The sequence below is a fragment of the Ambystoma mexicanum genome, chromosome 2p (assembly GCF_040938575.1).
Source record: "Ambystoma mexicanum isolate Mex_15411 chromosome 2p, UKY_AmexF1_1, whole genome shotgun sequence".
In the NCBI taxonomy this organism is placed as follows: domain Eukaryota; kingdom Metazoa; phylum Chordata; class Amphibia; order Caudata; family Ambystomatidae; genus Ambystoma; species Ambystoma mexicanum.
This window is the reverse complement of record NC_090923.1, coordinates 311,012,240-311,025,311: the sequence shown is the minus strand read 5'-3', so window position 1 is coordinate 311,025,311 and position 13,072 is coordinate 311,012,240. Positions and strand designations below refer to the sequence as shown.

The 13,072-nt window shown below is 44.7% G+C and overlaps 1 protein-coding gene across 1 annotated transcript in view; it reads left to right on the top strand.

The window, feature by feature from the left end:
• Positions 1-13,072, top strand: part of TKT (transketolase) — a 172,504-nt gene that overhangs the window by 78,127 nt on the left and 81,305 nt on the right. The window contains exons 7-9 of the mRNA XM_069643620.1: positions 7,436-7,629; positions 8,739-8,903; positions 12,520-12,676. Of these exons, the coding sequence (XP_069499721.1) occupies positions 7,436-7,629; positions 8,739-8,903; positions 12,520-12,676 (516 nt within the window). The remainder of the gene's footprint in view (positions 1-7,435; positions 7,630-8,738; positions 8,904-12,519; positions 12,677-13,072) is intronic.

The window sequence follows — 13,072 nt, the reverse complement described above, 5'->3', positions numbered from 1 at the left end:
GCCATCCCGGACTCCCTAGTGGTCACCACTTCTCATAAAAGGGTGGGGGTATGCCTGTCCTCCTGACAAGGACTGAAAAAGATTTTATGTCCTTGGCAAGCGTCAGAGGCGTCGCTAGGGGGGCTAAGGGGGCTATAGCCCCTGATCTTTTGGTTGTAGCCCCGGATAGAATCTCAGGAGCTACAACCAAAAGGCTAGCTAGCCCCCAGTCCCGACAGTTCCGACATCAGCGTAGCCCCAGGTCTTTTCCAGACCTAGCAACACCCCTGGCAAGCGTGTTACCACCTCGGCAGTGTATGCCACTAGGATTGCCAACAACACCAGGCTCCTTGCGAGCTATAATGACGGTTGATAGGTCCTTGTCCAGGACGGCCTTGAGGTTGTCCCCGAACTCACTCCCACTCGCCTTTTGGCGCTAGTCGCAGAGGGCAGACAAGTCACCCAGAATATCCCCAAAAATACCTTCGACTCTACCGAAACTGCTTAGAATGTCCTTGTACAGGGAACCCTGCTCCAACACCACGCCTGGCTGAAGAGGTCAAGGTTCAAACCAGAGACTCAGGCTTCTTTGATCAACAAGCCAGTGGAGGAAGCCAACCTCTTTGGGAAAGCAGTTGATGATGCTCTAGTGACAGCCAAGAAGGAGCATAAGACCCTAAAGTCGCTCAGCCAGATCTCGGCTAAACCCTTCGTCCAGCTTGGCAAATCTAATGCCCTCCAGTCCTTTTGAGGGCAGACCTTCTTCCCTGCCCCCATACACAGAGTGGCTTGGGAGGATCCAACTGGGCCTCCGAACGGGGCTCCTCTGGTAACTTCCATTCCCTACAAAGAGGTTTTTGTCAGGGAAAGGGTAGGGGCAGAAACTCTGCTTCCAGAGGCTCCCCTGACTCTGCCTCCAAGTGACTCAGCTGTTTGCATGCTCTGCCACACGTCCCCGATTGGCGGATGTCTAACATCGTTTGCCCATGCATGGGAGGGGATCACATTAGATCAGTGGGTACTAAAGGATGTCGTACTGCATCAAGTTCCTCTTCCCACCATGCTACCATCCACCTAGAAGCAGACGATTGTCATCAGACCATCTGCACATCCTGTTGGACGAGGTCCAGGTCCTGCTGGAAAAGCATGCCATAAACGTCATCCCTTATCTCCAGGTATTTATTCAGTGTACTTCTTTGTACCCAAAAGGGATCTAACTATGTGCCCTGTTTTAGATCTGTGTCCTGCGAACAAGTTTGTCAAGCCACAAAAGTTCAGGATGACATCTCTTCAGGAAGTAATCCCACTGCCACGGCAGGGGTCTACATGGCCACATTGGACATGAAAGAGGCATACTTTCATATTTCATTGTTTCAGCACACACAAAAAGTACCTCAGGTTCATGATAGAGGACACGCACTATCAGTTCAAAGTTCTCCACTTCGGCATTGCCTCAGCCCTGAGGGTGTTTACAGAGATATTGGCGGTAGCAGCGGCTCACCTCCGCAGGCAATCCATCCCTGTGTATCCCTACCTCAATGACTTGCTCATAACAGGGGACTCGTACGGAACGTGCCTAGTGAATGCCCAGGTGACAGTAGATCTCCTATTCAGTCTGGGATTCTCTGTCAATGAGAAGAAATCAAGTCTGGTCCCAGCCAAGTCAAACAGTTTCTGCGGGCCCTGACTCAGACAGAAGACAGGCTTGTCTTCCCCTCCAATGAGAGTGTTCGAAACATGCTGTTCCAGATCCTTCACTATGTAGCTGGTCACCGGGTTATCGTTCGCATGGCCATGCGACTGCTGGGGTTGATGGCTTCCTGTGTCTTCTTAGTTCCTCGCGCTTAACTGCGCATGCACCCCATGCAGGAGTGGCTCTCGAGCTAATGGTGTCAAGGCAGTGGCCAGTGAGATGATCTAGTGCTTGTCTTGGCAGCCCTCATTCAGTCGCTGCAGTGGTGGTCAAGGGAAAACCTTCTGCAGGGGAAAACCTTCACCACCCCCGCAGTAGAAGCCACTCAACCACAGACGCATCTCTGTTGGATTGGGGGCTCACCTCCTTCAACAGACAGCGCTCAGCACTACTGAAGGGCACCACCCCTTCAGCAGTGTCCAATCACATCAATCGGTTGGAGCTGCTTGCACTGTTCAAAGCCCTGAAAGCATTCCAAGCACACCTTCAGGGGATGACAGTTCTGGTCCTTACAGACAGTACCACTGCCATGTACTACCTGAGCAAACAGGGTGGCACTCACTCTCTAGGACTATCCAGACTGTCCCAGAACATCTGGACGTGGGCACTCAAACACGACATGTTCCTCCTCTCACAACATGTTCCAGGGGAACACAATCTTCTTGCAGACGTGCTCAGCAGAGACTTCCCCCTACACATAGAGCGCAAGTGGCGGTTCCAATAGCACATTCTACTCAAGGTCTTTACAGAATGGAGTTTCCCAAATATTGGCTTGTTCGCACCTCTGCAGAATGCCCACCAATGCCTAGATTACGCCTCCAGGTACCCACATAAACACTCCAAAGGGAACTGTCTTTGGATAACATGGTCGAGGAGATTTGCCTACGCTTTTCCCCTGATTCCCCTAATCAACAGGATTGTGCACAAGATGCTTCAAGAACAAGCCACAATGATCCTGGTGGCACCAATGTGGGCCTGATAGCCTTGGTTCTCCCATCTCATGGAAAAGTCAAGTCTCCCCTCCCAGGAAGCTGCCATGCCCGTACAGAATTCTGTCTCAAGACCGGGGAGAGACACTGCATTCATGCCCCTAACTACAATTTAGCAACTTGGCTCCTGAAGTCATAAGGTTTGGGCACCTTCATCCCCCTCAGAGATGCATGGGCATACTCAGGGAAGTTCGAAAACCCAACACCAGACATTGCTACTCAAACAAGTGGAAGCGCTTTGTTATCTGGTGCACTAAGAGCGTCAATCCCATTGACTGCTCCCCTAAAGATATTGTCCTTTATCTAACACCTCTATTATACCCCGGACTTGTTTTGAATTCCCTAAAGGTCCACCTGGCCGCTCTCTCTGCATATACCACATCCCAGAGCAAGGGATCATGGTGGAAAGTTCCTGTCATTAAGGCCGTCGTGGAAGGGGTAAAGAGACTTCATCCCCCTATTCCCAACCCAACTCCCAGATGGGACTTGAATGTTGTCCTTACCAGATTAATGGGGCCTGCTTTAGATAGAGCGCATGCACAAGGCTAGCCTTAAGGCCCTCACCTATAAGACTGCCTTCCTAGTGGCCATTACCTCGATAAGGAGGGTTAGTGATATGCAGGTATTTTCGGTTCAAGATCCTTTTGTGACTATTCACAAAGACAAGGTAATTTTGCGCAACACACCACCGCTTTGCGCCTAAATTCATCTTGAAGTTCCATGTGAATCAGTCAATCAAACTTCCCACTTTCTTACAAAAACCCACTAACTTGGCAGAAAGAAGCCTCCACACACTGGATGCGAGCAGTGCAGTGATTTGCTACCTTTAAAAACTAAGCCACTGAGAAAGACAAACCAATTCTTTGTATCTGTGGCAGCTGATAGAGAAGGCAACCCTTTCTCTAAATCAGCTATTTTCAAATGGATTGTAAATTGCATCACATTGTGCTACACTCTTCCCAAGAAAGTTCTACCTTTTATGCATAGAGCTCACTCTACTTGGGGAACAGGAGCTACCATAGCATTCATTGCAAATTTTCGTCTAGATTCCATTTGCAAAGCAGCAACCTGGAGTTACATTCATACTTTCCCCCAACACTATTGCTTAGACACACACTCTAAGTCTGATTCTCAGGTAGGACAAGCAGTGCTAACACATCTCTTTGCTACTGCTCCTTCACACATCCCACCACCATCTCCGGGTACTTCTTGCTAGTCAATGAACAGCATGTGAATTTTAAGCAGATTACAAGCATCAGAAGACATACATTACTCACTGTAATTGTAATTCGGATGATTGTATCTGCTTAGATTCACATGTGCCCACCCTTCCTCCCCTCTTGGAGTAGAAGGAACATAGACATCTTACACCTTCTCTGTTCTGTACTCACTCACACATTCTGCAGGGCTCCCTCATGGCAGAAGAAAAACAACTGGTGGGACCTCGACGCGTGAGATTTTGGGTACACTACACGTCACGTTAAGAATAGTGTTACAGTCACGCATATGTCAACGTCTCCTTTCGATCTTCGAAAAAAAGATCCAATACTCTGCAATTACCACTAGATGTCAAACTATATGCACAGCATGTGAATCTAAGCAGGTACAATCATCAGAAATATGATTACGGTGAGTAATGTATGTCATATCTATACCGCTTCACAATTCTCTTGACAAATGCACTAAAATTTGTCAGATCAGAAAAAGTTGTGTGAAACAGGTTTCCACCACTTTTTCGTATCTACTTCACCTGCAGAATAACAAAATGTTATTAAACATGCTGAGCGGCATGCTTGCAGCTAAACATGCGGAAAAGTACTCTTCTTAGCCTCCTTTTCATTTTAAAACTGTGATTCAAACTCTAGTCTATTCTGTCCTTGATGGGGCATAATGCTTGCTTACTATAGGGAGAGACTATACTCGCATCTTTTTTGACTCTCTCAATGGACTACGTGTACATTCTTTGTTGCAGCAATTTCTTTATATGCATGTTTTCTGCTGTTGAAATCACTGCCCTGGTATTTGTCTTTGATCTGATGGAAAGTGTGTTTAGTTTTGTAGTTAAACAACATTATCGTATTTCTCTGTGAAATGCTTGCACAACACTCTCTTCCTGAAGCGAGCTGCATACTTAGTAAATAACCAAACTGCAAATCTTTAAAACTGTGCAAAAGATATTGGTGTGGCATCATCTGGGAGAATACACCCATGTCTGGAGGCTGCATATTTGCAACAAAGGGAAAGATTAGACACCAGTGTGGGTAACACTACTGGGTGACAGATTGACTAACATTTTCACCTATGCAATAAAATTGAGCAAATGCATTTACCACCAGTCTTGGTGCTTAGGTACTAGGGATTGGGGCACACAGGTGTACCCCCATCAATAGTATCTAAAAACATTTGTACTAGGGCAATGCATCAAACCTGTTTGTACTGTTTGCTGCTAGATCTCCTCAAACAGGTTATCTTATTTAACTTGAGCCCTGCAGCAGTCTGGAGATCAAGAGCAGTAACTGGAATAGAAGGAACCCTGTCATACATTGTGAACTACAGATGGTTCCCCAGTATTGGCAATTTCTAAATTGCGGTGAAAGGCGAATTGTATTCCGCTACCTTTCCTTGTTCACTTTCCTCTTTCCGTTGCCTTCTGCCTTTCTATGTGAGCACCTTTTAGCAAATAGTTTGTGTGTGATGCATTTATAGCTCACAATATATAAATAAGATATAAGACCACAGATGATAATGAATCAACATTCGCACCCGGTGAAAGGCGCTCAGCCAATCTGGTGGCTGGAACAGCGGGCGAGAATACACTGCGTCCTGCTGGCTGTTCCCAGCTGGATTACTGTGAAATTAACGGAAAAATATTACCTACTGAGAAACTTTCTTTTTATAATAATGCGGGGGCTCACCCCTGCTCACCCCCACTTCCCCTACCTTAACCTATCCCCTTACCCCACCCCACATCTATTTTTAATAAAAATGAACAAAAATAGCTAATGAACTCAACCAAAAAATGTGGTCATTTCTCATTAGGCATTTTTGTATTTGATCTTTTCCGCAGATACCTTTCCAGCCACTCAAGGCCCTTCCCCGGGTGGCGTCGTCTTCTTTTTTTTGTTTTTTTGTATGTGGTTATGCAGCAGGGAACCTCTTCCTGTTGTCTCCTGTCCTCCTCATCCCCAAAACAAAACAAACCCCTTCCCCACTGCCTTCGCACTTACCTGCTGGACCAAAGCTATGTGCTCCGGTCCCGGCGCTCCTCCCACTCCTGGTCTCCATCAGAAAAGGGACTAAGTTTCTTTCCCATTTTTATGGCCATCTTGTCATTTTTTTTTCTCTGGAGATTGGCATCGCACAGTAAGCGTAGTCAATCTCCTGAGGAAAAACAAAACTATTTGTACCCCGGGTAAACCCTGAGGAGCGCATAGCAATCACGCCCCAGCAGAGGGGAGTACATGATCGGTAACGGCCCGCCAGCTCGAGCTTAGGCATCGAAAAAGGGACTAAGTCCCTTTTCCATTTCAATGGTAGCTGGGAGCGGGAGGAACGCCGGGACCGGAAAACAAAGCTTCGGACCAGCAGGTATGAGGATGGGGGTTGTTTTGTTTTGGGGTGTGAGGAGGTGGGGAGGCAACAGAGAGAAGCTCCATGTTGCCTCCCTACATTAAAAAAATTAAAAGATTGTGCCACCAGGGGAAAATACTTTTTTTCCCACAGAAGAAAATTAAACTATTTGCACCCCAGGCAAACTTGAGGGTGCGAATAGCAATCACGCCGCAGCAGGGCGGCGTACATGGCCGTTAACGGCCAACAACCCGAGCATAGGCAGGCCTGAGTGAAGTGAAGGCTGTGGGCCGTTATTGGCCCATATGCCCCCTTGCTGGGCTTGATTGTTATTCACACCCTGGGGTTTGCCCACAGTGCAAATAGTTTCTTTTCTTGGGAGATTGGTTGTGCTTGTTGCGTGATGCCAGTCTCCCGATTGAACAAAATAAAAGATGGCTGCCACCATCGGAAAAGGGACTATGTCTCTTTTCCATTTCTATGGTGGCTAGGAACAGTGCTGGGACTGGAGCAGACAGCCCCATTCCAACATGTAAGGGGGGTATGGTTTATGATATGATAGGTTATTTTTAACGTGCTTTATAACAAGAGCTTTCTAAGCGCGGACCCGGGGATCGAACCTGTGTTGCTCTGTGTCGTCTTGCTTCCAAGGCGGGTACGTTGCCCTAAGCTATCCTCCCTCCTTGGTTTGTTTTGGGGGGGTGAGGAGGAAACAGGGAGAGGCTACCTGTTGCCACACCGACTTAAAAAATAAGAAGGTGCCACCCGGTTAAGGGCCTTGGGTGGCTGCAAACAGCGGGCGGGACACTGTATTCTTGTCTGCTGTTCCAGCAACCTGATCGGTTGAGCACCCTTTCCCAGGTGCGAATGCTACATTCTTCCTGTGGTGTTAGGGCATAAAACTGCCTACAACTGCTTTGGTCTGAATGACAAAGTTTAGGGTATAAATGTTATAAAAATGGAGGAGGTTTTAGTGGGAAAACCTAAGTAAACGTGGAACTAAAGCCTGGTTTTCCATGAATGTGGAGATAAAGCTACGTTTTTGATGGTACATTTTAACATTCTACAACTTGTAGCTATTTAAGCAAATATAGCTATTTAAGTAAATAAACAATACTGCTCCATTTGCTGTTAGTTTTTATGCACATTTTCTTTTCATTTGATTATTTCCGTGTACTTAAAAACGTCCTGTCTAAACACGCAGATGTGGAGGACAAAGAGAACTGGCACGGTAAGCCCCTTCCCAAAGAGATGGCAGAAGCGGTCATCAAGGAACTGGAGGGCAAAATAAAGTCCACAAAGAAACTTACTCCAACACTTCCTGAAGAAGATGCCCCCGAAATAAACATCCAAGGGATTAAGATGCCATCACCACCAACCTACAGTGTTGGGGACAAGGTATGGCCAGCATTTGTAAGAAATCCGGTTGTTTCTTCTCCCTGGTGCCACTGTCTCTCATCCCGCAAATGAAGGGCTCAAATGTACCTTATTCTTTCCATCTGATCTTGCTCAGCTCACGACGAGTTTCAAATGTTTTTCAATCACCTTTTGTGCATTCATGTAACTATCAATCTGCACTTGATATTAACACTTGTTATTGTTATTGACACAGTCATTTGATATCTTCTCATTAATAGTAAAATTAATTGTTATTTAAGCAAAGCATTTAACAGATTTGTGCTGTAGCTGGGAGTAGAAATTGCCAAACATGGTTGTACATTTCAGAGTCAGCTGCTAGTTAGATTGTTTAGAGGGCAGTCAAAAGCCTCTGACACTACTCAGTCACGGTTTGTAACATCTAAGTTGCTTTGGTTGCGCTTAATGTAACCTAAGCGAACTAAACCTATCCACCTCCTATCAGTGGAGATGCTATAAACTGTAAATGGGAATTACTTCCCTATTCTTCAGCAAGAGAGCAGCTCCAATCTTTGTCAGGTGCCCACAGCTTGCTCTGTCTATTTTCTTTTTTTATTATTATTAAAATGATACAGTTTATAACTAAACTTTTCATTTATATACATTCTGGTACGTTTCAGAGTCTAAAAAAGAGATCGAAAAAAAGACAATCAACAATAAATAAGGGAAAGAGAAAGAAAAAAAAAGTTTTTTTTAAAAAGAACAACAAAACCAGTTTCATGCCTCATTCATATTCCGACTTTTTTGTCTCTATGGTCTCTTTCAAGAAGTGATTTAGGGAATGAGAGGGAAGAGAAAGTAGACATGTCTAGTTATTTAACTAATGTTTATTAAGGTCATGTTCATTTATGTTCGTTCTTGTTCAGTAATGGTAATATTATTCATTAATCAAAACCTATTGAGATTGCTGCAGTGGTATTGGGGTTCTACCTTAATATGAAAAGAATATTGATTATTGGAATCCCCTATTGGTAGAAACTTTGGGTAAATTCACAGCACCACCAATCACAGGACGCTGAGTCCAATAGTAATACTGATTTATAATCCATTTAATGATCTGGTATGGTGACAATATTGTATCTGTTTTCTAGATAGCTACCCGCAAAGCCTATGGAATTGCACTGTCAAAATTGGGACTTGCCAATTCTCGAGTAATCGCTATGGATGGAGACACGAAAAATTCCACGTTTTCAGACATGTTCAGAAAGGATCACCCCTGCCGCTTTATTGAGTGCTATATCGCAGAGCAAAATATGGTAATTTTTTTCTTTTACAGTAGCGCACATTTTATTTTAGAGGTTTAACAAAATTTTAAAAACAATTCTTGCAGCAAGAAGAAATCAAGAGTCTCTGGCTCCATGTAGCATCCAGCATCACTTTCACATTATGCATGTCTGTCCATAGAGCCATGGTCTTCTGATGACAGCAAACACCGCCTTCAAAATACTCCCAGCTGTCCATAGAGCCATGGTCTTCTCATGACAGCAAACACCACCTTCAAAATACTCCCAGCTGTCCACAGAGCGATGGACTTCTCATAACAGCAAACACCACCTTCAAAATACTCCCAGCTGTCCACAGAGCGATGGACTTCTCATGACAGCAAACACCACCTTCAAAATACTCCCAGCTGTCCACAGAGCCATGGACTTCCCATGACAGCAAACACCACCTTCAAAATACTCCCAGCTGTCCACAGAGCCATGGACTTCTCATGACAGCAAACACCACCTTCGAAATACTCCCAGCTGTCCACAGAGACAGCAAACACCACCTTCAAAATACTCCCAGCTGTCCACAGAGCGATGGACTTCTCATGACAGATGGCAGTGCCTTCAAATTACTCACATGAGCCATAGAGGCCTATTCCCTTGATGACAGTTAAGGCCACCTTCACAGTCCCTAAAGCCATGGGCTCCCCATGGCAGTTGGCACACTAACATTACTCACAACTGTCTATGGAGCCATGGACTCTCCATGACATCTAGGCCCACCTTCAAATTACCTTCAACCAACAGCTGACAATTAGGCTGTAGGCTCCCCGTGGCGGCTAGCACCACCTTCAACTTGCAATTGTGTTCAAAACCATGGGTTCCACAGGACAGCTACAGCTAGCTTCAAGTTAGACCTGCCCCCAATAACGGCTAGGGCAAGCCTCAACATAACTGCCCATTAAACCATGGTTTACCATCAGATCTAGGGCCACCTCCAACATTCAACTGTCCTTAGACCATGGCTTCGCATGGCAGCTAGGAGTACCTTAAAGTCATTCGCAGATTTCCACAAAGGCAGAGGCTCCTGGGGTTGGTGAAGGCCTCCTTCAACTGCACTCTCCATTGCACAGACTTCAACTTACAACTGACCATAAGGCCATGGGTGCCCCATGACCGCTTGGACCACCGTACATGTGCAATTGCCCTTCATGCCATGGGCTCTCCATGACAACCAGCACACAAACATAACCCATATATGTCCATGGAACCATGGGCTCACCATGACTGTTAAAGACACTTTCAAATTACACACAGCTATTAATGGCACAATTGGCTCCATGTAACAGCTAAAGCCACTTTCTAAAGTATTCCAAACTGCTCATAGTGTCATGGGATCCTCATGACGGCTAAAGTCACTTTCACATTACGCACAGCTGCCCACAGTGCTATGGGCATTACTGCCAGCTGCATCCACATTTTAAAATTAGCCAAAACTGCCCATATTGCCACAGGCTCTCCATGACCGGTACAGTCACGTTCAACGTATTCACAACTGCCCAGAAAGGGTTCATAGTGACTGTTTCGACAGTCACAGTTTCAAATGACAAAAGTTCCGACACAAAAGTGTCGGGAAAAAATGTTTCCATTTTTTTTTTTGATGGGGCACCCCCCCCAAAACCCTGTTTTTTTAAAACACTTATTTTACCATACAAACTTAAAATAAACCCTATAATATTCAAAAAAATACATTTGAAACTCTTTTTTCCGAAACTTGTGTCATTCGAAACTATGGTTTCGAAACTTTGACTGGACACCCCCAGAAAGCATGAATACTTACTAGTGCCATCTAGGTACTTAACAAAAGCCTCACAGTAAACTCCAGTACATACACAAGATGTCATGATCACCACCATGTAAATCTGATAGGACCATGAAGAGTAGCGTCAGCCCACAGTGCATTTTATGAGAATAACCTCTGCCATATGGCCCAATCTACCCTTTACCCAGACTAGAAAAGAACACCTCTACGCCTAGAGATGCGGGGCACAGCATTTTCCCCTTTTGGAGACAGGTCCTCTGCCACGACCTATTCTTGGATGCCCATTGATTTTGGTTCCATGCAATTACAGACATACAATAATATCACACTAAGTTAAGAGAGATGCTCAAATGCTCTAAAGGACTTGCATTAATGTAGAATATTGTTTATTGCCACAAATGTAAATGGACTATAACTGGGGAAAGAGATTGTTTCTGTTGTGTGCATGAGTGCTCCAGGTAGTGCAAGGATGCCTGTATGGTAAGAGATAGGTGGCTTGCTCTTGAATGGATCTCTACAAGGAATAACACTGAAGGCTAGCCAGAGGGCTCAGTGGTGATGCTATAAACTGGTTATAGATGTAATGCAATGGAGGGTGTAGAATTAAGTTAAGATTTACCAAATCCTGTATGCTGCGGTTAATGATTAAAATTGACCATTCACTAATACTGTACAATATTTCTGAGCTTTTTAGTCCCAGATATGTGTATCTCATATAGTCCTTAATTGTGAAATACTTAGGAACATGGTGCACAATGAGGAGTTTGCACTAAAGTGTGATGCTAGTCACTCAAATGTATGCTGCTGTTTCCCTGATGAATGCAACAAATCTCAATTGAAGGAAAATATTGGGGTTGTGTTTGCAATTTCAAAAGGCATTTGGGTGTACCAAGGCCTTCACTTAACCAAACCCTTTGCTGGTCTTTTGCCTTTGAGAAATGTAAAACTATTTATACTGATTAAATCCAGTCAGTGGTTTGGCTTCAGGATAATTGAACCAACTTTGATCTGATCCTATTCTGTAGGGCGGATATCCACTTCACACAAAAAAAGAACACCATCACAATGTATACCGATTGGCCTCTTTGGTCGTCTCAGCAGAGAAGCTAAATATTAGAGCAGTATATACAAGTCTGATTTAACAACTCTCACTCTAAACCGGCTTGGTGCTTGCTGATGGGCAACAGTGCTATTCTCTGCATGAATTCACACAAAAGTGCATACAGGTGATTCAATTGTCATTGTGATGTGGGATAGCTAGCAATGAGAAATTACTCTCCACGTTTCTACTCTTACCTATCCTATCCATGACCTAGCCTCCCGCTACCTGGCAAACCCTCTCCCTTAAGCTCTATACTCCTCCATCCTACACAACCAATCTGTCCCCTACCATCTATCCGCCAACTCACACCTCTGCGCCATCTCTCGAATGGCTCCCCACCACTGGGTTGCTCTCCATCCTGCAATTAAATCTATCAATTGCACTGAACTCTATTCAAGACCAACTCAAGAATCCCCTGCTTTCTTATAAAAGGGAATCCTTCACCCCTTCTTTTTCCTCCTCCGAATCACCTTCTTGTAGTCCTGTAAAGATCTGGCTACCTACATGTATGCCATATTTATAAAAAAGTCCCCTCTGTATGTATCTTACTTTGGACTCTCCCCTATTTTAAAGGCACCCTGAAGAAGGACTACCTCTGAGAATTGTTATACAGTTTATGTACAGTACTTCTGGAAAAAGCGTCTGCCCAACACACCAATGCATACAGTACAAATGTTGTGATTGCACCATTAACATCCCGTGCCTGACAGTGACACAGTGATCTTTTCTTCTTTTAGGTCAGCATTGCCGTTGGCTGCACCACCCGTGACCGAACGGTTGCATTTGCCAGTACCTTTGCAGCTTTTTTTTCAAGAGCTTTTGATCAAATCCGCATGGCAGCCATTTCCGAGAGTAACATCAATCTCTGTGGTTCACATTGCGGTGTTTCAATTGGTGAGTAACCCGCGGAGTCCTAGCAAGAAATAGCTCCTCTGTGAGGGAAGATTCCCCTTGTTGTACACATCATTGCATTCCCAACAGAGAATGTTGGGGCATCCATGCAGTCTTGCAACTACATTCCTTAATCATTAAAGCCCCATGTTTTTTTAGGACGCCAGGAATATTCCCTCTCACATACATGAAAATGCATCTTCTCTAGTATTGTATGACCTTAGGTTATTTCAATTACAAATGTACACTTTTCGAAATAAGATATGAGCACTTGTTTCTTTTGCTTTCAAGCACACAAATATAAGGTACATTATCTCTCAATGCAAAACATTTTACATGTATGTATCTATTGGGTTTTGTATAGTGCAAACCTAGCTTGGAAGCTACATAGCGCTGTAC